This window comes from Ochotona curzoniae, unplaced genomic scaffold, assembly GCF_017591425.1.
Source record: "Ochotona curzoniae isolate NIBS_2020 unplaced genomic scaffold, NIBS_Ocur_1.0 contig_2318, whole genome shotgun sequence".
Classification (NCBI taxonomy): domain Eukaryota; kingdom Metazoa; phylum Chordata; class Mammalia; order Lagomorpha; family Ochotonidae; genus Ochotona; species Ochotona curzoniae.
Window position 1 is genome coordinate 12641383 of NW_024465419.1, and position 27944 is coordinate 12669326.

The following is a 27944-nucleotide window of genomic DNA, read 5'->3' on the forward strand; positions in this document are numbered from 1 at the left end:
GAGACAATCCATTTATACAGCATTTTTACTTAAGAATATCACTTGTAAAAATGCGGAAAAATAAAAAGGAAACCCAAGATGAGATGGAGAAGCAGCCAGTGAGGTTTTCAATCTGTGGCTACCTCAGTGACCAGTGTGCTTGGAGTTTAATTTCCAGTAAGAGCTGAGACAAGAGGGAGGAACTGGAATCCATGTTCCATTTCTTCTACTTTATAATGTCAATGAACTATTCAAAAATAAATTTTTAGAAATGTTAAATTATTACAGCAGGTTGTTTGTGTTGCCTTTGCTTGGGATAAGGGGAGGGTACTTTCCTAGAGAATCTGTGACTATAGGCCTGTCGTATCTTTAATTTTTTAATATATTAAATGGCATAGAAGACAGTTAATGAAGTGCTAAATGTGGTTCTGGGTTTTTTGGTTACATAATCTAGATATCTAGGAATAAATACAAATATTTTCATGGCGTGTATATTCTGTGGCATTATTTTTAAAAAGGGAAGTTTTATTGAATATAAATTTAAATGTGGAATTACAAAAAAAAATTGAGAATGGCAAGAGCTGATCGAAACCCACATAATTATTTAGGAGAAGAAATAGGATAGAAAGCATACTTGGAAAATTTTTTCCTGACAAAATTGACACAAAATGCAAATCTTTAACTCTAAGAATCCTAAGTATCAAACAGGAAAAACAAACCTAAATTTCTGAGGCAGACACATTTAACTGATGCTCTGGTGTGCTGAAGATAAGTTTAGACGTTTAAAGACAATCAGAAAGAAATGGCCTTATCTGCCAACATAAATGTTAGTTTTCAAGTTTCCCATACATGGTGATGAAGCTGTTTTTTTAACATACATTGTACTGGAGAATCCTCACTAAACCATGTGGAATTCTGTTCTTTTAAGCACGAGTACTCTGATTCTTTCCAGCCAAGGCATATTGACATATCTCTTTGGCTGTACTAAGTGGTTGTATGTCAATATTCTAGATAGGCTCAGCCCCGTTCCAAATGAAAACTAGCTTGCTGTACCCTGAAAAGTTTGCATTCCCACTGTCGGAGTCAGGGTAGAGCAATCCAAATTAAATAAATAATCTTGAAGAGGAGTAAACTAATCAGAGCAAAATTAAGGAACTTAATTTTTACCAGTAGTCTTAGTTTGAGTGGAAGGCAACACAGACAGCGTTTACTCATCCTACCCCTACACATACGGTCATTCCCAGGAGAGTGATACATTTGCTGTGTTGGTGAGTGTATATGAACATGTCATATTCATCTATGTCCATAATTTATGTCCTTCACTCCTATTTTGTTCCAAGAGCTTGAGTAAATGTATAATAATGCATTGCCATCATTATAGTACTATCAGAGTATTTTTAGAGCTCTAGAAATTCTGTATTACATACATATTTATCACTACCCTGAGCCACCAACCTCTGGTAACCACTGATCTTTTTGCTGACTCTCCATAGTTTTTACCCTTTTTAGAATTTAATGTAGTAAGAATCGTATAATGTGAAATAGCCTTTTTCACATCCTTGATTCAGTAATATAAATTGAAATTCTTTCATATCCTCTCATGGCTTGATAGTTCCTTTCTTAGTGCTTATGTTCCATGTTCTGGCTGTAACAGTTTATCTGGTCACTTACTGAATGCAAGTTGAATTCTTCCAAGTTTTTTGTAATAGTGAATACAGTTTCTGTAAATGTGTGCAGACTGTGTATAGATATGTATAGATACAGAGCACAATTGTAGGATCATACAATAAGCATATTTATTGAGGAAAAAATAAAAATCCATGCATAGTTTCTTCACCATGTGGATATAGTATAAAATTTCTGAAGCACCTTCAGATAATGCTGAAACTCCCCTTGCCTTTTTAGTAATTAAGTGCGGTCGTTTTATGACTTTGGTTTGACGGTGGGTAGGAAATAAGTCTAAGATTGTCATTATTATTTAAAAATATTTATTTATTTGAACTGTAGAGAATGGGTGGGGAGAGGGACAGAGAAATAAAGATTAAAAAAAAATCCTTGAGCTGAGTGTTCACTTTGCAAATGGCTGAGATAGTGGGAGCCAGCCCAGGTTGAAGTCAGGAGCCTGAAACTATATCCTGGCCTACTGTACTGGTGACAAGGAGCCATGTGCATGGACCATCTTCTGATGCCCTCCCAGTCGAATTAGCAGCTAAAACAGCATTGAAAACACAGGAGACAGAACCTAATCTGGCTCCATATGGGATGCTAGTATCACAGGTCATGGTTCAATTTGCCCTACCACAACATTGACCACTAAGGTTAATTTTTTTAAAGATCAATTTTTCTTTTTCTTTCTTCTTCCCTTCCTCCCTTACTCTCTCCCTCCCTCCCTCCCTTCCCTTCCCTTATTTTTTTGTTTGTATATCTGCCTTTCCAATATAAAGAAATAGAAAAAGATATAAAGAGAAAGATCTTTGGTCCACTGGTTCACTCTCCAAGTGGTTGCAGCAGCTGGAGTTGAGGCGATCCAAAGCCAGGAGCTTCTCCTGAGTGTCCCATGAGAGTGCAGGGTCCCAAAGCTTTGGGTCTTCCTTTACTGTTCTGCCAGGCTAGAAGCAGGGAGCTGGATGAGAAGTGGGCCAGCTGTGACCAGCGCCCGTATGGGAGCCTGTGGATAAAAGTTGAGGATTTAGCCACTAGACTATTGTACTGGGCTCTGAAATTTTTTTATAAGCCAGTTTTCTCCAGTTAAACTCTGTTAAAGAAAGACTTTTAAAAAAAGAAAAAAAAAACCTGAGCTTGTGGTACAAAAATATTACTCAAAGTTTTCTTAAACATATTAAAATATCTAAGAAATGTAATCATTGTAAAAATGTAAAATTTTTTGATTTATTAAATATAAAGCATGATGTTATTTCATACTCTGTACTCAGAGTATGTCATAGGCAAGATAATAGCACATACCTGTCATTTATGATACAAGGTCGATTGCTAAGCTTTGTAAATTAAAGAAAACTGGTAAAAAGCACTTGAAAACAAAACTGGCCCATTCAGTTTTGGTTTTTTGTTTGTTTATTTTTTTGCTTTATAACTGGTGTACAATGGTATAACAGACACTTGCTTAGTTCTGTTGGTTCTGAACTATCAGGAACTTTTGGAAAAATCTTTTAATAGAGCCCAGTGTAATGGCCTAGCAGCTAAAGTCCTCACCTTCAATGTGCCAGGATCCCATATGAGCACCTGTTCTAATCCCTGCAGCTCCACTTCCCATCCAGCTCCCTGCTTGTGGTCTGGGAAAGCAATCAAAGATGGCTCAAGGCCTTGGGACCCTGCACCTGGGTGAGAGACCTGGTGGAAGTTCCTGGCTCCAGGCTTTGGACTAGCACAGCTCCAGCCATTGCGGTCACTTGGGGTGTGATCCATCAGATGGAAGATCTTCCTCTCCGTCTCTCCTCTATCTGTATATCTGACTTTGTAATAAAGAAAAATCTTTTAAAAGTTCCTGTCTATTGACAACTATATAGGCTCGCTATATTTTTTTGAAAAATTGGTGTAGAACAAAAATCTGTATGGCTTGAGAACTAGGGGGAGGAGGGTGGCATTGTTCAGTTCTTTGTCCTCCTGTTCATCTAATATTGTGTTTACTGCATTAAAAGTTATTTGTGATGTGTTACTAATATGTCTTAAATACATAGTATGGATGTGTGTCCTTTGTTACTAAGCAAAAATTGTCATGCAGACATTACTGATTTATGACGTTAGCTTTTGGTATGATCTTTTCTTCTCTAAGCCTGTGTTCCCCTGTATTTAAATTCATATAGTAGTAGTAAATTTTGCGTGTGTGGGTTGTGTATGTGAGAGAGAGAAATGAGGCATAACACATGACAGCATGTGCTCAGTGAAACTCAGGTGCAGTGTTAGCTCATACTACTGCTCCTATGGTCGTGTAAGTATTATTGATGCCATTTAATATTTGAGATTTGCTGACCAATTTTGAATGTCAGGTTTTGACATCTCATAAAAATGGGCTCAGAAACATGCATATGCACTACATGTTAGATACAGTTTCTAGGCTTCATAAATTTCTTTAATTCTGTCAAGTTCCTGATCAGAACCTATCCCTGGTCAGTAACAGATGCACTTCAGTTGGAAACACAATAGATGGGAGAAACTGGAAAATAGCAACTTGTCAGCTCACACTTACCTAGTGACCAAATGCAAGTTAGCAAATTAGTATTTCCTTTTTAAGTAAGTAAAGTAATGTGACAGCTTCCAACCTTATGCAGATCATTTAGTGTGCTAGATCAATTACAGATTCCTGATCCATAGTTCTTTGAGAGAGACATTCAAAATTTCTGGAGAGATTTTGACTTTCCCTAATGCACTGATCTTGAAAACCAAAAATTTAAGAATGATGTTTCTTATGTCATGGAAAATTTTATATTTAGTTATTCATAGTTAAACCTCAAACATGAAAGATAGTATTACACAGGTAATCGAAATGTGAATGGGGAGAGGAAAGGAATTCAGGTTTTTTGGTGATTCAAGAACATCAGCAAAAATGAGTGATCCAGTTCTCTGTGGTGGATCAGACTCTTTTAAGTGCCTTAGTCTTTTTTATTTCCTAACCTCAGTGTTTTGGGCACAAATTAGGTAATCTTTCTAGTCCGTTGTATTATATGAATGCTGTAAGTCCTTCAGCAAGTAGTATATAATGTGAACATTTATATCTACTATTTTGGTTAATTAGTAAAAACTGATTTGCTTTTTTTCATCTACACTCTTATAATCCATTGTATTTAAATTTTAAAGTTCTTTGTTTCTTGTTTAAATGACTCTAAGTGAAGTACAGTTAGTCTGTAAGTTGTTTTGAAAAGGGAAATATAACTATTTTTTTAAGCAAAATAAAATTCTTCAAACTGCCTCTCATTCTTAAATATCTGTTCATTTACTTGCTGAGCCTTGGCTAGTCAAGGAAAGGGTGTACAACTCTAGTTATGAGAATTCAGCCCATTCATTTTAAAATTGCGTCCTTTTACCTCCTTAAACTCCGAACTATGAAATCTAACACAAATTCTGTAAGAACATCTGAGGTAGATAATTAAAGTATAATTAAGTTTAAATGCCTTGGTGAAGGAATATAAAAATTATTTAAATTCAATCGGCTAGTACATTTGCAGTTTTCTTTTATTAGGTGTGAAATCTAAGAATCCCCTGCCAACTCTTGAGGGCTCTATCCAGAATGTTGAATTGAAGTACTGCAGCACATCATTGGTCAAATGTGCCTCTGGGACCGTGGGATCAATAAAAATTTGTGCCAAAGCCCCAGGTATGTGCAGCTGGACCATGTAAAACTTTATTGCCTGGATAGGAGAATTGGCCTTGCATTTTACAAGGAGCGTTACTGAAATAAGAATTTACTCATTGTTCCTATGAATCAGAGGCTTTAATTTTTTTTTTCTTAACATTTTTTATTAGTGCCAGGATGATACTTCTTTACTTTACCAAGTCAATATTTTATTTAAGGAAAAAACATTTTTAAGTGTGTTAATGGGGAGAACAACTAATGTTTATTCCTAAACTTTTTTGGGAGGAGTACTCAGTATAATTATATAAGATATTAAAATTAAAATGTTGTTAGTATGTTAGAATTGAATGCAGACTCCATCTGTTTTAAGGTAATTGACTTCACCTTCCTCCCAGTATTTTATAACATTTTCTTTAAACAATTCAGTTTTATTGAGCACAAGCTAAATTTCAAGATAAGTTTATAGTGCTACAGATTCTGATGAATTTTTGAAAGCAATATGTTAAAATTGTTTCCTATAAACTTTTCTGAACGTGTTCTATATTTGTTAACAAAATGCTAAAATTTTTATGTTAGCAGTTAAAAATGCTTTGGATTCTATAGGTGAGACTCTTGGATTGTAGCTAAATGTACTACTTGAATTATGAATCTAAGTATAATGTTACAGTATTAGTATATTTTTAAGATCTAGTGTCCTTGGCCTACTGCTATATGTTACTAAGATTTGTTGTTCCTTAAATATTTTTATGCAGGTGAGGGTGGAAAGGAAAAGTTGATTCCTTTGCTTCAAGGTCCTTCTGACACAAAAGACCTTCACAGTACCAAGTGGCTTAATGAGAGTAGAAAGCCAGAGTCCCTCTTGGCTCCAGATTTGATAGCCTTCACAATTCAAGTACCACAGTGTATGGACTACTGCCACAATTCTGGTAGGTACAAAAATGACCATTATTCCTTTATTTTGCATTTTTTCCAGAAAGGGCTTTTAAGTGGGACGTTTCTTCCACCTTTTTTAGTGACTTACTGTCTTTGGGATATTCCTGAAAGTTCTTTTTAGAATTCAAGTGAATGTATCAGTTTTGATAACTGAAACGTAATTACAAACAGTAATGGTTTTATATTAGTATTTAGCTGCATCTATTACACTTATGCTCAGATTTATGTCTTTGAAGTCCAATGAAGTTTTAAAACAGCATACCATGTAGTATGTATTTTCACAGACATTTTATTTCGGTTCATTGTATATAATATGTAAATTTGATTGACCTCTAGTTTTGTAAAATGAAAAAGATTGTTCATCTGGAACTGAGAAACAAGCATGGATGTGATGATCTCATCTCAGAATTATATCTTTTTAGATAATCCTTTGCCTAAAATCAACTTTCAGTTCATTTTACTCAAAATACTAATACCAGATTCATACTTTTCTAGTTCAGAAAAAAATGCCTAGAGGTTTAGTGACAAATGGGGAATAAGAGGTATGCTTTGTAGCAGCCTGAGTGAAGTTACCTAGCATGTGCTTAGTAAAACCACGATGGTCAGTCACTGAGGCAGTGAGCAAGAAGGCAATATTAAGATGTCCTAAATGAAAATGAAATCTTATTATTTTCTTTAGAATTCATTGGCCAATGAGTGGTTCAGATAGCTGCCTAGCAAGTAGAGCTCTATTAGCATTTTCAATCAGTCTTGTAACTTAGACAAAGTATTTTAAGCATTACTAAGGAGAAAGTACAAACAATGAAAAACTGATTATTTAGAAGGAAAATAGAGGCGAATATTAAAGCAGTGCAGATGTACAGACAGGAACAGACAAATGATTTGAAAGATGAGGTTTTTTTGACATGTTGTCTGCAACTGAATGGTAACCACTTTAGAAGTTGGAAATTAATCCTCTGAGGATGCCAAATCAATACCCGTCAAAAGACAGTACTCAAAAAAGAAGGTGTTAGCCTGTTGAAAGTGGGCATGGGACTTTAATGATGTGAGCACGAAGCCAATTACTAAATGGATTCATAAACAGCAAATTATATAATTCTTGCATCAGCATTCAGTTTTGCTCTTTTAGACAAAAATAGCCTTGGGAAACCCATAACTGAATAGATGTGACTGTGAGCCAAGTTAGGTTTTCTTTTCTTTTTCTTTCCTTTTTGTTTTTTAATTTTAAAAGGACAGTTTCATGGTGTGGTTGGGTAGAGAGAGATCTCCATATAGCAGCAAGAGCCAGCTCTGGGCTAGGATGAAGCCAAGAGCCTAAGGTGCCATTTTGTCATATACAAATTTTGAATGAATGAGTCAAACCTATTTAAGTAATAATCTTTCTCCCAAGAGTAGTCACAGTATTTTTTTTTTTTGTGACTTAAGCTAATTTCTAGAGTCACAAAATTGTATTTACATTTTTAACCCTTTGTGTAGATCTAAAAATGAATTGGTTTAAGAAAAATTACCTGATATTTGTGATATTTTTATTATAAAATTTCATACTGTTCCTAAGAAAATTCACTTCATCTTCAACACTAATGTTATGTTCAGTGATATGTTTATGGAAGTGTTTATGGAATTTTAACGTGACCATAGATTTGATGATTTGAAAATATTCCTTTGGGCATGTTTTAATCCTAAAATGTAGTGTTTTTACTTAAGCTACATTTATATATTTATTTAGGACATGTTTAAGTTTAAATTTCCCATCCACCTTGAACTACCACACACATTTGTGGCTTAAGTATTTATGATATGATTTAGAGGCCCATAAGTATTATTTTTAAAAGCTCATTTTAATATGTTTGATTAATCTTTTATTCATGTAGTAAGATTTAAATTGTGTATGTGTGTGTAAATCCTATATAACTAAGTAAATTATTTATTAACAGGCCTTCAAGACTTTATTAAATATGTCATCTCTTTTCCTGTGTCTAAATTTTTCTTTTTCACAATACTCTGTGCGTATGCAAGTGAACACTGACAAGTATTTCTCATTTACTTGTGTTTTAGTTTTTCTTATTACTCACTACAGCCCATCATGCTGTGTTATTGATGTACCCTGATTTTTTTCCCCCTGCCGTCAGAATCTTAAGCTTCATGTAAGCTGGAGTTTTTGTCTTGTCTGCTTACTGCTCTATCCCCAGGATGTAGAACAGTGCTTGCATACTAAGGTAATAATAATATTTAGTGAATGAATGAGCAAGGAAGTAAAGATAACATTCATTTTTCTTTCATTTTTTTAAGCTGGAGTAATTAATGGCAGTAACAGAGGTATCTGTGCTGTTGGGAGAGGGTGATGGAAAGAGAAGGGATGAACAAAGGTGCTAGGTAGTTAAATCTTTCCAAAAACTTTGATCAAGCTAAGCAAAAATAATCCCTCTTGACTTTGAGAAACAGAGAGATGTTAGGTGAGTGTTGTTGATGATCTTTTTCCCTGGGCTTGAAGGATGAGTATAGTTAGTTGCTTCTGAAGATAATGCATGATGGGTAGAAAACAGCTAACATGTGTATAGGCAACCTTGAATGTGCAAATGGCTGCCTAGAAGTTACTGGGAAAGAGCTTACTTAGGCTTCTCTCCTTACAACACTGTTTTAGGCAAAGTAAATGTTACTTGTTTAGAGGAAGAAATAGGGACCTAGAAGTTAAATAATTTAATCATGGGCCTACCAGATTGAACTCTGGACTAGACTCAGGTGTGACATTACTATTTTACCACTTTCCTAAGCTGCTTACCGTTTTTTGTTTTCAATGTATTTGAAAGAGACAACAGGCATTATGATAGGGAATGCTGGTGTCTCAAAGTAGCAGCTTAAGTTGCACAAAACCCCACCCCACCATTTTGTCTTCTAATTTGTAAGATCCTCATCTACTGGTTCACCCCCCAAAAGGCTGCAATGGCTGGAGCTGAGCTGATGGAGCCAGGAGCTGCTTCTGGGTCTCCTGTGTGAGTGCAGAGTCCCAAGGTTTTGGGCCATGCTCTACTGCTTTCCCAGGCTACAAACAGGGAGTTGGATGGGAAGTGGAGCAGCTGGACACAAACTGTTGCCCATAGGAGATCCTGGTGCTTGCAAGGGGAAGATTTATGCAATGAGCCGTTGTGTAGACCCCTTAACTTCACTTCTAATTCACACATACTCAATCCTCAATTTCCTGTTTCTCTATTGAAGCCCCCTGTTAGCCTCTTAGTCTCAGTACACACCCGAAGGCCATTACATTTTAAGGTCTTTGGAGGGAATATGAGAGAGAAAAGGAAAGGCAGTTCTCTCTGAATGAGGTAAGAGTGGCAGCAGAGTGGTGTCAGACTCTGTCTTTGACTAAAGCTTGGAGCACTTGAGACTAAGTCTCTTTCCTCAGTAAGCCATTGAGAACAAGTTGTCTGTTCAACTGATGTTTCACACACAACTTAAACATTACATTATGCCAGTTAATAGTCCAGATATTTCACATTTTGAGGGAATGGGCTGCACACCAGGGATGTGAGACACAAACATAAGCAGGGAGCTAGATGGGGAGCGGAATAGCTAGGACAGGAACTGGTACCTGTTTGAGATGCTGGGCTTGGAGGTGGAGGAACAGTCAGTAGAAGCATTTCACTGGCCTCATTTGCCATTTATATTTACCTTAGATGCTGCTAGAAATCATGAACATTTTTCAGATGAAAAATGAACTACTCTGAAGACTTTTTTCATATTATGTATGTGTATACTGGTTTATGAATCTACATGAAAGACTTCCTACTTATTCCCATGAAATTCTTCATAATTAACTTTTGGCCTATTGTTTATAAAAAGTATCTTCTAGATATTTGATTGGCTGTTCTTAATTGTGCAAGTCAGATGCACATGCTATTTTTCTTTTAAATAGAACATCTTCTTAGGAAAATTTTATGAACAGTTGTGATGTTATTTAAAATGTAAACGATTATTGCTCTTTAAACATCTTTAATTATACTACCAGTTTAGAGCAATCTTTCCTTAATCAGTCTCACAAGTAAATATGAAGTTTTAGTTGTATTGCCACCAATGAAAAATAATTTTGAATTGTCATCATTTTTATCATTATTACTTCAAAAGCTCAATTATAATTCTAATCTCAGGATATTTCAGTGAAATTGAAAGGTGGTTCTTTTTCTTAAGACATGCCATCAAAGATGCTTAGCAAACATGCTTTGCAGTGATGGTTGTTTAGAATTGTTATGGAGTTATTTAAACGGACATAGTATTATACGCTGAAGAGAGAACGTCTTTTTTTGTTCCGCAATATCCTCCTCATAAATTAGGTGAATTGCCTTGAAGTTATGTTTCTAGTATTTCTGACAGAATGTATGACTAGGAATGCTTATATATTGTAGCAATTAAAGACAATTCACATTTGTGGTTTGGGCATAAATGTGTAAAAATTATACTCATCTATCTTACTACATTTCCTCTCTCCTCCCTGAGGACTTTAGTATGTACTTTATCTGTAATTGTTGCCAGTATTCTATCATGTTCCCACTGGGCTTCTGGTGCAAAAAATCTTATCCTCTTGATGACAGAGCTTGCCGGAGTGATTTCATGCTCCTAGCATTTTTGTTCACGGGAATTAGGGGCAAAATGTAACTACAGCTGAACAGAACGTCTATTTTTGTAATTTTGGAGTTTAGGCTCTGTTATTGGAACTAAATGAAGAGATGCAGGTGTTCCCAGTCCAAACCCTTTGGGAGTTTTGATGGTAGATGTTTGAAAGGAAAATGCATGTGTTTTCAGAGTCAAACAGCAGCTGTGAGACAAGGATTTATGTTTTTCTCAGAACTTTGGGATTTCAAAATGTTACATTTAATCACAAGCACAGAAAGGGGAGCAAATGTTAAAGATGTTACGCATAAAAGTAAGTTTACTGATCTTTTTACCATATGAACCAGTTGTGGGAATATAGGAACAAAGTGATCTTTAAGCTTAATATAAACAATTTCTAAAGGATTATAATAGTTGCTAGGCTACAGCCTTTTAAGAATGTTACATTTGTGTTAAGGAGATTTTTAGTCTTACTAATTAGTTTAAAAATTATTTTTTTAAACACAGACATGATGAAAGAATTTGTAAAACATTTAACATTCGCTTTTTGAGTGCACTGTTTCCTTCAAAAGTTTAATAAGTAAGCATAAAAGCACAATATTTTTGGGTAGAAGAAATGTAAATGTCTTTAAGGGACTTGATGGATAAACATCTGCAACAGTTATATTTAAATTTCTGTGTATAACCAAAGCAGGTAAATACTTAATTTAAAACAAATATTTTTTTTTTTAAATCATTGTCATTTTGTATTCTAATTAATGCTCATGCTCTTTATCAAAGTACTGTTTTTCAGTATGTGCCATTATTACACCTGTTTTACTACTACATTTACTATAATAATTCATTCACCAGGTATTCATTGAAGGTTTTCTTTGTGTGAAAGTATAATAAATTATGAATGACTTTACAATAATTCCTAATACCTTAAGATAACAGGCTGAATGAATGACAAAAAACTTACATTGTAGATCCAAAGTTGCCCATTAAAAACTACATAATTTTGAGTAAGTTAAATCTTACTCAATATTGGTAACCCATTTGTGCAGTGAAGATGTTCTAATTGTTGTGATTTGTTTAAATGCTACATCCTCTAATTTTTTGTAACTTGTAAACATAATGTAAGCTTTAAGTATTCATTACTCTTTGCCAAAAATACTCTGTTTTAATCATTTATTTGTTTGAAGCAAGATATTTTTCCATATCCCTGTTTTTCTGGTGTGTTTTTTTTTTCTTTAAAGTTTTTACCTAATCATTACCCACCTTGCATTTTTTGTCAGGTTGATTCTGTAAACCTGTGGTTATGTATTTTGGAGACTAGGAACAAATGTGTTACCTAATTCCACAGTTCTCTTTCCTGCTTGAAATGGCTCCGGGAAGCCATGATGCTAAGAGTCAGTAACAGTCACAATAGCAACAGGAAATTACTTGCTTGTTCCTTTGAAATGCCCCACATTCTGGAAGGAAGCCAGAGGGAGAAATCCCTTGAGAGTCTTGTGAGTGACCAGTTGTTTCCCTCATTTACTGTGGAAGATCAGAATTTTTGCATTTTTTATGATTTGTGTAGTAAAAATAAAGTGGTCTTAAAAGTAAATAAATAGTACCTTCATTACTAAGTAGTAAGCTAGTATGTAATCAAATTGTAGTAGCTACAAGTGAATGCCACTACAAAGTATGTAATGTTTCATAATTCAAAGTATATTTTAGCTGAAATAAAAGCTACCATTATTGCCTTAGCTTATTTTATATTTTAGAAAGTAGCAGATATTTAAAGTGAGTTTTCAGTTTTGCATTTCCTAGCTCTGTGTTTAAAGTTCCATAATGCTAGTTTTTCTATCCTAAGATTTTGAAGTTGGCTGTGTAGTTGCTTTTATGATGGCACAGAGACGAGTAGAAACCTTAGATAGCCAGTAACAGTTCAGTTAAAAATTACTTGGGGTAAAATTCACAACACTCTTTGTTATTTACCCTTCTAGCTTTAGTGTCCCTTCTAAAATGAACATGTGTCTGCAGATGTGTACTGTATAAGTCAGTTTAGGATGCAGAGAAGCCATCCTTTTATTATTGCTAAATTTTATAGATTAATAGTTGCCCATTAATGTTTAAGAGTTCAGGTGCTTCACTGAAGGTTGTTTTGTTGTTTTTACCCCCAACTCCAGCTTTTGTGCTTTCTTCTCTTTTGAGTTGCTCTCATATCACCCTACCATATTGACTAGATTGCACTGCAAATAGTTATAACTGTTTTTTAAATTCCTTCCTTATAAGGTATAACTAAGATCACAAACATGCTTAATAATGTATTTTGTAAATATAAAATAGTGCAGAGGAAATTACTTGCATCATTTCTGAATGATTCTATTATTGACACTTTTTTGTTGTGATTTATTTATATTTATTGGGAACCAGACACAGAGAGAGATGAGACAGACAGAAAGATCCTCCCTCAGCTGATCACCCCTCCCCCCCCAAACTGCTGACCAAAACTGCTGGAGCTGAGCCTACCTGAAGCCAGGAGTTAGGAGCCTCTTCTGGGTCTCCTACATGAGTGCTGAGTCCCAAATTCCTGGGCCATCCTCCACTACTCTCCCAGGCCACAGGCAGGGAGTTGGATGAAAAGTGGAGCAGCTGGAATATGAACCAGTGCCCACTTAGGACCCTGGTAGATGCAAGGTGAGGTCTTTAGCTACTAGGCAACTTTTTAAAAATGAAGTACAGTCATGATCTCCGTATAGGTAGAAAAGTAGAAAAGAGTTTTTGTGGAATTCATTGTCAATGATCCGGATCATAGGAGATTTCAGAGCAGGCATTTTTAGATTGTTAATTCTGAAACTAATTCAGAAATAGGTAAAGTGTGTTGTTCTGCTCTGCAGAAAAAAGTCAGTTGAACCTGACAGAATTCGTTTACATGACTGTAACAAGAATTCTTTTTCTTTGCTCTTAGCTGTCCATAATTTGTTGATTTGCAAAATAACTCAAAAGCCAAGTAGGCTGAAGGTCCTATGTAATGATGCTGAGATAAACTGAAAGTATGTGCTCTAAACTATGCAGAGTTGTCCATTGAAGCACAATGTATTTCCTACAGGTTGCACTAAGTTCCAGATGGTTAGACTATTTTTAGCTCTGAGTGGTTTAAATATAGAGTCAGGTCAGAAGCAATTTTGTGAAGCCAGAGTTCAGTGCAAGGAGGAAAATTATAGGGGAATGATGCCACCGGCAGAGGGCAGTGATGAAGTAACAGTTTCCTCATGTCCAGAGGAAGTATTGGTTATTGAGTAATTCTTGGCTAATTTTGTAGAACTTAATTTGAGTTTGACATTTGAAATCTTGGCATACCGAATTGCTGTCAGCTGGTTGTTTTGGCAGTATAGGAAATTTTACAGGATAAATGATTTCTTTTTGGTTTGCTTTTTGTTAATTAAGTGAATAAACAAAATGTTCCAAGTTGGTTTTTGTTAAGTAAGTGATGTATTCAAACTTTATAAAATGTTTTTGTGCAGCAAGTATTTGAAATCCTAATGTGTGGTAGGGACTGTTTTAGGTGTTAAGGAGTTAGTGCACACTTGAAAATACACACACCTAATCCCCAGACTGCACAGAAATAACATCCTTGTAATATCTGTATTTATTGTTACTATATTCCTCTGTAAAATATTAACTATGTTATGTAATGTTATTCATCACTTAGTGTTCCTCAATGTAAAAACTATATTGGATTTCTTCCATTTTTAACCTGGAATATTGTGAAAATATCCGCCATAATATAACAGACATAAGTGTGTAAGATTTAATCATAGATAATAAAAACTCAGTATCCCAATTTAATATAGAGATCAAAGGATACAGAAGTAGAAATATGAAGGATGAAGATCACTGGAAAAAAATTGCAGTTAGTATGAGCAAGTGAATATTGAGAAGGAATGATCAAATTTAGTAAATCATAAAACAAAAGTTGAGAAATTTGTAATGACAAGAGCACTTCCATAAAAGCTTTGTTGGATATGAATTGGTATAATCTCCAGAAATCAATTTAGAAAACTCTGTGATGGATTCAAATGTGATCATTCTTCATATTCCTCTGAGACTAATCTCAAGGAGTAATGTAAAATTTGTTTACTTAAAGTGTAAAAATCTTCATGGCAATTCACTTTATGATCACAAATCATCTTTGTGTTCCATAGTTGGCAAAATTTAAAATAATCTGTGTGTGTCTATAGAATGGCATCTGTGAAATCTACCAGGGGAATTTTCAGTTTTTGTGGAGCAGGGATTGTGGTGAGGGCAGGATAAGCTGCTATTGGGATGCCATTGTCTGATAAGAAAGTGACTTCATGAAGCGCTGCCTCTAACTCTGATCACCTTCCTGCTGACATGCACTCTGGGGGAAAGCAGATTCTGGCTTAGTGCTTGGGTACCTGCTGGTCATCTGGGAGACCTGGATGGAATTTTTGTTTCTTGTCTGGTTTAACCTCACTGTAGCTGTTGAGGACATTTCAGAATGAACTGGTGCTGCCTTTCGAATAAATAAACTCAAAAGTATGTTATTGTGGTGAAGAAAAACTGCATACCATCATTTGATAAGATTTAGTTTTATAAAGATTCTCTCAATATGCACGTGAATATGTGAACACATGTATTTGTATATTATATTTAGGTTACTCTCAGTACACAAAGGCGTGATGGTATCCTGAGTCATTTTCCACTTGTATCTGTACTTTTCCAAGGTGTGTGGTTTTTTATGTAAATACTATTTATAACTTTTTTCCCTTAATGCTGATTTTCTGCTAAATTATTTATAGGTCATTATTGGTTATTTTGAGCATAGATTGGCCTCATTGTATTGGGATTATTGAATGTTCATTTAAATTTTCATTTTAAAAGAATATATGTACCCCAAAAGCCCTAGTGTATAACTCAGTTTTTGAAGATCATTTGGGGATCTTAATGTACATACCCAAATAAATTGCCTGATTTTAATGTAGAATCATTCACATTTCTATTTAAATGGATTTAATGTAGCTATTTAAAAAGCCTTCAGTGTTTCCATATAGTTTGTTTTCAATTTGTAGTTAAAATATGTCTCCATTTTGAAGAATGGTTGACATTTTATTTTATTAATTACCTTTCTGGAATTGTATACAAAGGAACATCTTCAATGAGTTGTGATCTAAGCATTCACATTATAAGTAGCTATCTGAGTATTTGAAAACAATTTTACATAGAAGCATAAATAATATCAGTTTGGAATCCAAGCCTATTTCATAACTTTTTGTTGCTATTGTTAAACCCATGAGGATTACAAATGCACAGTCTGTGACTTAACATTGGTTGAACTTAGTGTTTTTCAAGTTTATGATGATGGTAAAGTAACCTACATTTAGCAGAAATGGAACTTTGAATTTTGATCTATTCCCAGGCCAGCCATATGCAATCCAGTATTCTGTTGCAATATTGGACAGCAACAGCAAGTCATAGTTCCCAGTTAGCTAAGCGACCATAAGGGGAAACAGCTGAAACCCTACTGCTGCACTAACATGTTTTGGGCGGTTAGGTGTATTAACTTTCAGCTTATAGTGGGCTTATTAGTACATATTTCCATCATAAATTGAGGAGTATTTAGACTCTAAAATCACTGAAAACTATTACAACTTAATACTCTACAAATAGTAACTTTCAGTAAGAATTTTTTAACTTATTGTTACTTATTGAAAGAATTAGGCAGATGTCACAGCAAACCTCAGGAGAATTCAAAAGCAGACCTTTTTATTTTTAAATCATTAATTCTGAAATGAATTAAAAATGGGTAAACTGTGTTCTACCCTGGAGAAAAGCATCAGTTGAACCTAAATTTCTTTGCTCTCAACTATGTATAATTTCTTTATTTGTAAGCTAGGTCTAAAACCATGTAGGCTGATGGTTCTGTAAAATCATATTGAATTAAACTGGAAATGTGTGCTCTGAACAATACAGAACCTTATGTGGATGAGTTCAAAAGAATGAGGATGTTGCACAAAAAAATGTTGTGCAAAGAAAAGACTTAACAGACTTGCAGCTATTAATGAGTTGGAATTAGTAAAGTTGATGATTAATTTAATATGGTGGACACAGTAGGTGAGCACTTAGTGCACTGGTTTGGATAGCTACATAAACAGTAGCATGCCTTGAGAAATAAAGGGAAAACAAGTCTTATTTAAGTTAATGGAGGCAGTTGGTCTTACAGTCTTACTAGTTTCTCTGTTACAATGTAGTACCACAGGGTTGGTTAATTATAAACAGTAGAAAGGTAGTGAAGACTGAAAGTAGACTACAGGATGGCCTTACTGTTCAGTGAGGGCCTTACTATCGCAAATCAACATGGTGAAAGACATTACAAAGTGAGAAAGCTAGAGAGTGTGCAGCAGAAAATCCAGTTGAACCTATTCCTTTGTATCCAGAACCCACTTTGAGATAACGAGCATATTTTGCACCGCTGGTGACTGCATTGATCTGTTCATGAGACTGGAGCCCTTATGGTTTCATCAGCTCTTATAGGTAGGGACAAAACTGTTAATAAATTGTGGCAATTAAATTTCAACGTGAGATTTGGAGACAATAAAACTGTGCCAGTAATAGTGTTAATGTTTTCCTAGTTCTTCCTAAATGCAAGATATCATTGTAAGCATTTCACATAGAATCTAGGTGATGTGATTCTTGATCTCACATTCTTCCCCATTACACTAAAATTATTTTCATACTCTTAGTAATTTCACCTTAACAAATGCAGAAATTGATTAGAAGAAAAGTGATGTTATCACATAATAGAGAGATGAGTTTGAACAGAAGGATGGAGAAGTGAGAAAGCTTAAGAATGGTTTATGTCTATGTGGGGAGGGCACGGGGAGGGGATGGCGGAATCCCAGAGCCTATGAAACTGTCACATAATGCAATGTAACTAATAAAAAAAAAGAAACAAAAAAAGAATGGTTTATGAATCAAGAATTGACATTTAAACTTTGACTAATGAAAGATTGCATTGGAGTTGAAAATTATTTTTGGCACTATCAATACTTTCAGTTGGATTAAGTTGGATTATATTGCTTTTTTAAAGTGGTAATTAGTTGAAGGGTGTACTTTGATAAAAACATCAAATGTGCAGTTATTACTAGAAAGTGTTTGATATTTACTTGTAGTAATATAGTTCTCCACTAAAGCATTTTACATTCCTGAATTTTATAATTAGTGTAAAGTATAAAATACTTCGAATATTTGTCATTACTTTTTTTAAGACAGTTTTTAAAAATCAGAATAAGTGTTGTCACCATTACATTATGTTAGTTTATGCATTTAGTTTAGTTTATTCTTAGAAATGCAAATTCAGATGTGAATAAAAGTTATTTTTTGCTGAATTTATTGTTAACAAAGCATGACATAGTAAGCCTCATTCAGCCTGTGCTGGGGATAACCTGACCCAACTGTTGATGCATTTGGAGTGAAACATCTTTATCAAGTTAATACAAGAGGCAGTCATACTCTACTAGAATTACTCATTTGTAATAGCTGAACAGAAGCTTGCATGTGGACTTTGAAATCCTGGGAAAATAAGATGCCTGCTTAAATCTAATGTTGAAAGCTTTTACTCCTCAACAGCTGGTAAATGTTGAACTCTGTTGGTTTCTGCTAGGTTTTGACCTTCAGGGAGAAGTGATAAATTTAATTATGAGCCAGTTATATCCAGTATTTGTAATAATTGTAGACATTGAAGTGTGCTTTTTTTTAGTTTGTAGTTTAAAAAATTAGTTGTAGATATTGTCTATTTGACATATATAAGAAAATGTGAAGCTGGATATTTTCACTTTACTCAAGTTTGTCACATATAATGGATCACCAAGCAAATCACGTAACTAGCTGTTCACTTTTTAAAATGGAATATATAGTGTTGGCTCAAGAGTATACGATATTTTTCCTACATTGCACTTATTTGGAAAATTTTACACCTCAGATCCACTTTTGTGAAGATTTCTGTCACTTTGCTAAGATAAAGTGTTGATATTTTCTTGTTTTTACAAAATGGAAGTGCTATTTTTTATTATTACAGCAAATGGAAAGAAAAATACGAAGTACCAGTAATCATCTTTAATACTTTAGCCATGAGATTACTTAGTGTTATATTTTGGCCAATTTCTTTTTAGATAATTTTCATGTAAAGATAAATATACATTTGCACATGAATGACTTCATTTAATGTTTTCTATTGTGTTTTGAAGCCATCTTTTTAATTACTATAAATAGGCCTTTTTATCCTCATTTTCAGTTAAAAAGCATTTTGTTATCTGCCTACATTGAAATTAGTACAAGTAATGTCTTTTTGATGATGAATATATTGCTAGTTGTGGGAGTTAACGAGGTTTTTTTTGTTGTTGTTGTTCATCTTTGTGAACATTACCTAACAAGCTTAAAAAAAGGACTTATTTATCTACAATGCAGAGTGAAAGCCTGAGAGGGAGAGGGATGTGTTATGTCCACTAGTTCACTTTCCTAAATTATAATGGTGGGCAGGGCCGGACAGGGCTGGGCAGGGCCGGACAGGGCCGGGCAGCGCTGGGCAGGGCAGCAGGCATTAGCTCGAAATTCCACATGCATCTCCCAAGAGGTGGGAGTTGCCCAAGCACTTGGACCGTTTTTCCCAGCACAGCAGCTGGGACTCAAATCAGCATTCCTGTATGGGATGCCAGCCAGACTAAATTGTTAGATGCATTTTTTAATGCTTTATTTAAAACAAAAAAGATTTTTATTGGAAAGGCTGATATACAGAGAGGAGAAGAAACAGAGGAAGATCTTCCATCCAATGATTCACTACCAAAGTGGCCACAATGGCCAGAGCTGAGCCAAGCCGAAGCAGGGAGCCAGGAACTTCTTGTGGGCTTCTCACATGGGTGTAGGGTCCCAAGGTTTTGTGCTATTCTCCACTGCTTTCCCAGGCCACAGCAGGAAGCTGGATGGGAAGTAGGGCAGCCAGGATTAGAACTGGCATGCCTCTGGGATGTGGCATATACAAGCGGAGACTTTAGCCACTACGCTACCTTGCTGGGCTCTAGATGAATGTTTAATTTATTGCTTTGCATTTTTTTAAGATTTATTTTATTTTTATTGAAAAGTCAGATGCACAGAGAGGATGATCTTCCATCCATTGATTTACTCCCCAAGCAGCCTCAATGGCTGGACTTGCACTGATATAAAGCCAGGAGCCTAGAGCCTCTTCTGTGTCTCTCATGTGGGCGCAGGGTCCCAAGACTTTGGGCTGTTCTCTACTGCTTTTCCAGGTCACAAGCATGGAATTGGATGGAAAGTGGGACAGCTGGATTTGACACCCATATGGGATCCTGGCCTGTTCAAGGAAAGGACTTCAACCATTACTACTGTGCTGGGCCCTGCTTTGTGCTGTCTTTTCCTACAAGATATATGTATATGTGTGTGTGTGTGTGTGTGTGTATGTATATACATACATATATATATATTTTAAAGATTTTGTTTTTTATTGCAAAGTCAGATGTACAGAGAAGAGGAGAGACAGAGAAGAAGATCTTTCATTCACTGATTCACTCTTTAAGTGGATGCAACGGCCTGACCAAAGCCAGGAGCCCAGATTCTCTTCCAGGTCTCCCACATGGGTGCAGGGTTCCAAGGCTTTGGCCCGTCCTTGACTGTTTTTCCGGGCCACAAGCAGGGAGCTGGATGGGAAGGGGGCTGTCAGGATTAGAACCAGTGCTCATATGGGATTATGGTACATGCAAGGCAAGAATTTAATCACTAGACTACCACACTGGGCCCTTTTACAAGTTCTTAATGACAGACTTTTGCTCTCAAAACTGCTTCACAGATTTTTCTTTCAGTTTCATTATTTCTGTTTACAAGGAAGAAGTTAGACTTCACATTTGAACCACCTATTTGTTTTATCTTTGAGTTTAATAGTTACATCGGTTTCCCCAGGTATCCTCTCCTATAATATGCATTTTTTAGAAGATTTATTTCTTTTTATTTGATAGGCAGATATTACAGAAAGTGGTCTTTCATTCCCTGGTTCACTCGCTAACAGAACTGAGCTGACATGAAGTTGGGAGCTGGGAGTATCTTCTGTGTCTCTCATAAAGGTTCATGGTGCAAAGAACTTTGGCCATCCTCTGCTGCTTTTCCAGACCACAAAGAGCTGAATTAGAAGTGGTGAAGCTGGTAGATGAGCCAATGGCCACAAGGGCTGCTGGCACCTCAAAGTAGAAAACTAACCCTTTGTGCCACCCTGCTAGCTCCATCACATGTAGCCTGTGAGATTTACAAAACAGATGTACTCCCTTCTAGAGTTTGTTTTTAGGAATAAATGCAGTCAATATAAGTAGTTGATAGGTGATGAAAAATGAATGGCACATGTTCTGAAAATACGTCTATGAGCTGGCATGATGGCTCAACTGGCTAATCTTCCACCTCCAAGTGCTGGCATCCTGTATATTTGTGTCCCAGCTGTGTATGCATATATGTGTCCTGGCTGCTCAGCTTCTTGTTCAGTTCCCTGTTGATGGCTTGGGAAAGCCGCAGAAAGTGGATCAAAGCTTCAGAACCTTGCACCCATGTGGGTGACCCCTACAACACTCCCAGCTTCAGATTGTCTCAGTTTTGACTGTTGTGGCCATTTGGGGAGTGTTGCAGCAAAGGAATATCTTTCTGGTTCTTTCTATAAATCTGCCTTTCGAATAAAAATAAAAAATGAGAAGATCTCTGCTTTGCAGAGATAGTTTGTCATGTTGGTTAGGGTAACAGTTTTGAATTTGATTTCCAGTGTCGCTGATTCCAAAAACAATGACTTTGGCCAAGTTATTTGCCAACCCTGTTTTGTTCATGAATAGCAGTTAGTACTAATGTTGCTATGTGACATACTTAGTGCAAATGTTTCTGTTGTTACTAGTGTCATTATTTTCACTAAGGGAGTCTCGCATTTAATGTGAATTTGTACTTCAGCTTTTTATTCTGTTAAGGTTTTTTACTGTCTTACTTAAATATATAATTAACATGAGATAAATAGTTGGTCTCACTAGGTTTTGATAAATGATCACATTAACTAATCTAGAAAGAGCATGTATCACAAATAATTTTATTGGCAACATTGTATTAAATATGCTTCTGCATCTTCAAACCTATGTTTGATTCTATTTGAACCTTTGTCTAACTATAAATGTTTAAATTTGCTTTGTATACTATCTTTTGATATCATTGCCCATAGTTTTCTTTCTAAAGCCTTTTCAGGTCAAGTAATGTATGCTACAAAACTTTGTCAAAAATTGCAGTTTCTACCTGAACCTACTTATAGAATTAATCTTCTTAGTTACTTGCTTTCTCTATCCTATCTTTGTTTTGCTAGATAACTAAACATGTGAAAGCTTCTTCCTGCATTTGGCACGTGGTATTGAATATGAAGTGGATTTGATGAGTTCAGAAACATTGGTTAGGAAGCTTAATTTAAGTGAATTAAGGATGTGAAGAGAAGAGTGTGTGAAACAGCAAGAGACTAGGGAACTTTGTGGGCAGGATAAGTACATCAGTTTGAGAACTTGTTTGAGATGGGGGTAAGGGGCTAAGAATCTGAATAAATGGATGTGAAAGATGTATACAGGAGGTGAGTCCAACTTGGAGAGTATCACGTGAACCAGTATGAGAGAGGTTGTGTGTTTTCATTTTCACTTATGAGCATGCAAAAGTGAGTTTCCATAGAAGCTGACAGAGGATAAACATAGTGGAGTGTCTTGGCACAGAGGTTAGATACTAGTTACATGTACTGTGCTGACGCTGTGAGGTTCAGAGCTGTTTGTTTTTGCCTATGAATAATTTAGTTAATCATTTAGGCCTTAACTGAATGCTTGAGAAATGTTCACATTTGCTTCGTGAATAAATCGGAGTAGTTTTCTGTGCCGTTAGCGGAACAAATTAAACTTTCACTAGCTGGGTGCTTTGTACCTACATAGAAGAGTGTGGGAGGATAATCCGCCACTTTGTCTTACTTTTTTTTTGGGAGAAGAAAATTGTTAAATTGAGTTTTCCCATGGCATAGGTAGCTTATTGAAATCCCAGAACTTTGACTAAAGAATTTATGAACTGGGATGACAGTATAATTGTTGAGCCTTCATCAAAGCAAGTATGTTATTAATTGACAATATATTGACTCATCCCCAGAGTCAGTTTACAGAAAAGGGAGGAAGGCTTAGATTTCAGGCAACACTTTGAATGCTCTGTGAGGTCTGTTTGTGTTTTTTTGGTTAGGCTGTAATTAATTAACTCAATTAAGCATTAATGCATGAGTACATTAGTGCATGGACCTTTTAGATCCATAAAGGTATAGTGACAGCTATTGCACTGATAGAATTGTGGATCTGAACCTAATTAACATTGAGGACACCCAAAACTGCACTTGCAATCCTTCATCTCTCGATCAACAATGATGGTAATTCGCCATGTGCATGTTTACTATGTCTCCGTTTCAGTATTTGTGCATGTTTACTTGAGGGGACATGGCACTAAGCTTTAAATATCTTTTAAATTGTATTTTAAATCGCTATTTCAGTTAGCTTGACCCTTTAAAATTGATATAAATTAATATTCTTAGGCTTTATAGCCTGTGTACTATATACAGTAAGTGTGACATATTTAAAACAAAGTAAGGTGTTGACACTTCCGTGTTTTTTATTTATTTTAGACTAACAGGCAAAAGATAAAAACATGGTTGGAGTGGGAAAGAGAGAGGGAGAAAGAGATTCTTGGATCACTTAAAATTGGCAATGTCAGCCAGTTTAGAACATGTTTTCCCATTGTAGACTCAGAAAATATTGAGATATTGGGTCCTTGGAAAAGTAAGCTGTAAAGCATTATTGAAGTAGATCTGCAATCTGCATTCGTACTATCAACAAATTGCACAAAATTTATAGGTAGATAGTCTAACTAAGGTAGTTTCAAGTTGCAGTGCCCCAAATGGCCAAAACAATAAAGCACATATTTGCTTAGGTACAATGTGATCTCAACTCAGATCAACAAAAATTTTAATATATCGTTACCTACACAAGGACTAATTTCATAAACTTTTAAATTTGAAAGCTGTTGATATTTACATAGTCAGGGTGGGAAGGATCTAATGTTACAGGGGAAGTGGTTGTGATCATTGTTTCTAAGCTTTCTATTTCTTCATACCATTTCTGGGGGGAGGGAGGAGATGGGGGGATAGGCCATACCCAGTCTCCCAACCATCCCAGTACCTAGCATGGAAAAGGGCCACCCGATATCAATCCAGAGTCACATGGCGCATGATCCGAAGGTTCTGCCCAGGTGGATGCAATAGTTCAAAATGCTGTCAATCTCACTAGTCTGTGGATGAGGAATCCCTTCCAATGTCCCTTGGCTGACACCATCGCCTTATAGTCTCCAATCATCCAGGTATTTGCTCTCATTTTTTGGCTGGGGTAGTTGTCCATATGTTCTGTTCTCCATTCTCTGCTATGGTATCAGATGTCCTCTGTAGATTCCAATGAGCTACCATGTCCTCCATGAGCACCATGGTCTGCCATCCTGTACTCCATCTTCTACACTAAGGAGGACCATAGATGGGCTCATGGAATTGAGCCAGGTGACCAGGTCTAAGCCATAACCCCCTCCCCCGCTCCCCACCCCTGTGGCTCATGGATCCAGCAGCCACCTCACAGGCAGGCCCATGGCCCTGGGCCATGTGACCCAGGACTTTCCAGACCCTTCACCCCCAGGACTCACAGACCTGATCCCACCACTCAGGTGGGCTTGGTGTCCTGAACCAGGAGACCTAGACTCTGCTGGATCCCCCACCCCCGGGGCTCATGGTCTTGAAACCCACTACATAGATGGGTCCTAGGACCTGAGCCATGAGTTCCAGGGGCAAGCCAGTTTCCTCATCTCTGAGACTCATGGGTCCAGCACCCACTACAAGCAGGCCAAAGGCCCTGGGCCATGCATCCCGGGACCCAATGGATCCCCTACTCTTGGGGCTCATGGACGTGGTACCCATTATGTAGGTGGGCTAGTGGCCTGGGCCAGGAGACCCAGACCAATCAATCTGGGCCCACCACCCCCAGAGCGGATGGATTTGGTACCCACTGTGCAGGTGGGCCCATGACCCTGAGCCATGCAACCCAGGACCTGCTGGACTCCCCCCACCCCTGGGGCTCACAGACCTAGTCCCCACCACTCAGGCTTGGTGACCTGGACCAGGAGACCCAGGCCTCTCTGGCAACTCCTCCCCTGGGGCTCATGGATCCAGTACCCACTGCATAGGCAGGCCCAAGGACCTGGTCCAGGAGATTCAGGCCCTGCTGGACTCTGCACCCCCAAGGCTAACAGACCTGAAACCTACTATGTAGGTGGGCCCTGGATTCTGGGCTAGGTACCCTAGGGCCAAACCAGAAACCCCACCTCCGGGGCTCACATACCTGACATCCCATCATGTAGGTGGGCCCTAGAACCTTGGCCAGGAGACCTATGGTCCTCTGGGCCTCACACCCCTGTGGCTCACAGACCCAGCACCCACTACCTTCAGATGGATATGGCTCAGCTTTCCTTGGCATCTGCCAGTAGGTAATTCAGCTGAAGAGTCAGCCCTCATCCTGGCTTGAATGTAAACTGGCTTGTGAAGTAGCCTGACTTGGCCCCTCCTGTGCCTCATCCTGGTTCTCAGATCTGCCAGTGGATGTTGTGAGCTGGCCTGGCCTGGCCCACTCCCTCTGAATTGACCCACATGTATGCTGGTGGGTACTGTAACCTGGTTTGGGTTATTTTTCTTTTAAAACTATTGTGACTAACTTAGGCATACATGCGCCAAAGTATTTGGAAATTCGTAGAACCACAAGGGTTTCTTATTTGTGTGGATGTTTTCCAGATAATTCTTGCATTTGAAGTCAGAAAAGGCAGGGACACTTAGAAAAGTTCACATCATAGTTAATATGTTAAACTTGAAGTTCAGGAGACAATGTTGTGGCACAATGGATTAAGTTGTGTTTGTGTTATTGTTATCATATCTTGGAATGACAGTCTTCCTTGCCATCCAGCTCCCTGCTGGTGTGCCAACTTCTGTGTCCCTGCCACTGTAGGATAGACCAGGATCGGATTCCCAGCTCCTGGCTTTGTTTTGGCCTCGCAGTTGCTGTGGCCAGTTGGGGTAAACCAGTGGCTGGGGGATCTTTTTGTCCGTCTCTGTGCCTTTCCCTCTCTTTTTGTCACCATGCTTTTCACAAGAGTAAATGTTAAAAAATAAACTTCCAGTTACAGTCTCAGCTATGAAGCTATTCTATTGAGTTTCTGTCTCGATTTATTATCTCTACAAACTATTGTTTTTGAATTTTCATGAGATGGAGCTAGTGTTAGAGCCCTTTAAAACTAAAAAGTATTTAGAAGTCATTCATGAAATAGTTTCTACATTGGATATTGCCATCATGAGCACTGAGAGAGAACACCAGTGTTTTGCATTCAGTTGTATAAACACAAATTCATTGGATACTTACTGGGAATATAGTAATTAAGGATATTGAAATATTGCAGTCATAAAATATACCTTTTTTGAGGTACTTCTAGTTTGGCCAAAGTATAAATTAGTGAATTGTAAGGAGTAGAGTTGGGCATTATAATTGAGATTAATACCAATAAAATAATTGTGTTATTTTAAGCTTAAGAATATAGTCTACTCACTGCTATAATTAAGGACCCTGTGATGAAATATAGTGGTTTTCAACTCTGTCCGTTTTCATGTCTCTTTCTGGAAAATGTATTTTCTATCTCCCTTTACTACTTGAGAATACAATTAATAATCACCTTCATAAACTTAAAATTTGTTAAGAAATAAATATAATGCTCTAGTGTTATTGAAGGAGAAAAAGAGGAGTATTTTATACCGAAAGCATGCACTTCATTGCTTATGGCATAGCTAGAAGACATAATGATGAGCTCAGATAAGCTAGTCACACTGCTACTGTGTCAGAGTGGGACAGCTTCTCTGGGCTTCTCACATGGGTGCATTGGACCTAAGGATTTGAGCCATCACCCATTGCTCTCCCAGGCCACAAGCAAGGACATGAGTTGCAAGTGCAGTAACTTGGTACACAACCTGGCACCTGTATGAGATGCTGGCACCACAAGCAGAGGTCTAGCTTATTTTGGCACCAGCCCCATGAGATTTCTTCATAATATTCTTAGAGAGCAGAATTTGTGGCATAATAGTTCTTACCAAAATTGGAAGGATTTGTTTGTTTTGGTGTTAATACAGGTTAAAGGGAAGGAAGTTAACCAGTATTTAACAGTTATTGTCAGACACGATGTTTGACATTTTTACCTCTTTTTAAGCTCATAGTAGCCAAGAGAAGAAAGAATTCTTGTAGTTTAGTATTGACAAAACAGGCTTAGATTAGTATTAAAACGTGGTTGAAATCTCGAAGACCCATGGCTGGTAGGTGGCAAAACCAAGAATTGAACCAGTATGTGTATGTCTCAGAAGTTCTGTATAGCATCATATTGTCTGCAATCAAGTATCTAAATGATTGGAAAGGAGAGTATAGTTAAGTATTACTAATAAACAGTAAAAATCAAGATAGTCTACTTGAAATCATATGGCTACACTTCTTGATAAGATTGTAATTCTAAATAATTATTCTGTGTTTTGATTTTCTTGATTGTGCTGTGATAGAGTTTTTCATCTATTTAACTTGCAACATGCTTTGTAGAGTTAGTGATTTATTGATTATCTTGAAAGCAAGTGCTTGACAGGCAGTATTTTAGGATGAAATTGCTGTGTGAGGATTTTGTTAACCTGACATTTTGTGGTTTCGCCTCATAAAACTGGCAAAGGACTCCCAGCGTGGAATGTTAATGGGGTGAAGTAATGAGTGCAGGCTGGAAGCAATGAGACAGGAGCAATCCTGTAGTTCATACACAGTGCTTCTTGGGGGAGGTCTTGCAGACAGTAGCTTTATTAAAAGATAAAAGCACTAGGAGATCTCAAACTTTTTTCCCTGACATTTAGGCTAAGAAGCCAGCCAATGGTATGTGCATGGGAAAGTAATTAAACTAGTGCAGTCTCTCTTGATAATTTTCACTTTCCCAG

General features: G+C 36.8%; 1 protein-coding gene across 4 annotated transcripts in view; it reads left to right on the forward strand.

Moving 5' to 3' along the window:
• VPS13B (vacuolar protein sorting 13 homolog B) overlaps window positions 1-27944 on the forward strand; it is a 595475-nt gene that overhangs the window by 171465 nt on the left and 396066 nt on the right. For all 4 annotated transcript variants that reach the window (XM_040972638.1, XM_040972637.1, XM_040972639.1 and 1 more), the window contains exons 18-19: window positions 5174-5308; window positions 6040-6213. In XM_040972638.1, coding sequence (XP_040828572.1) covers window positions 5174-5308; window positions 6040-6213 — 309 coding nt within the window. The remainder of the gene's footprint in view (window positions 1-5173; window positions 5309-6039; window positions 6214-27944) is intronic.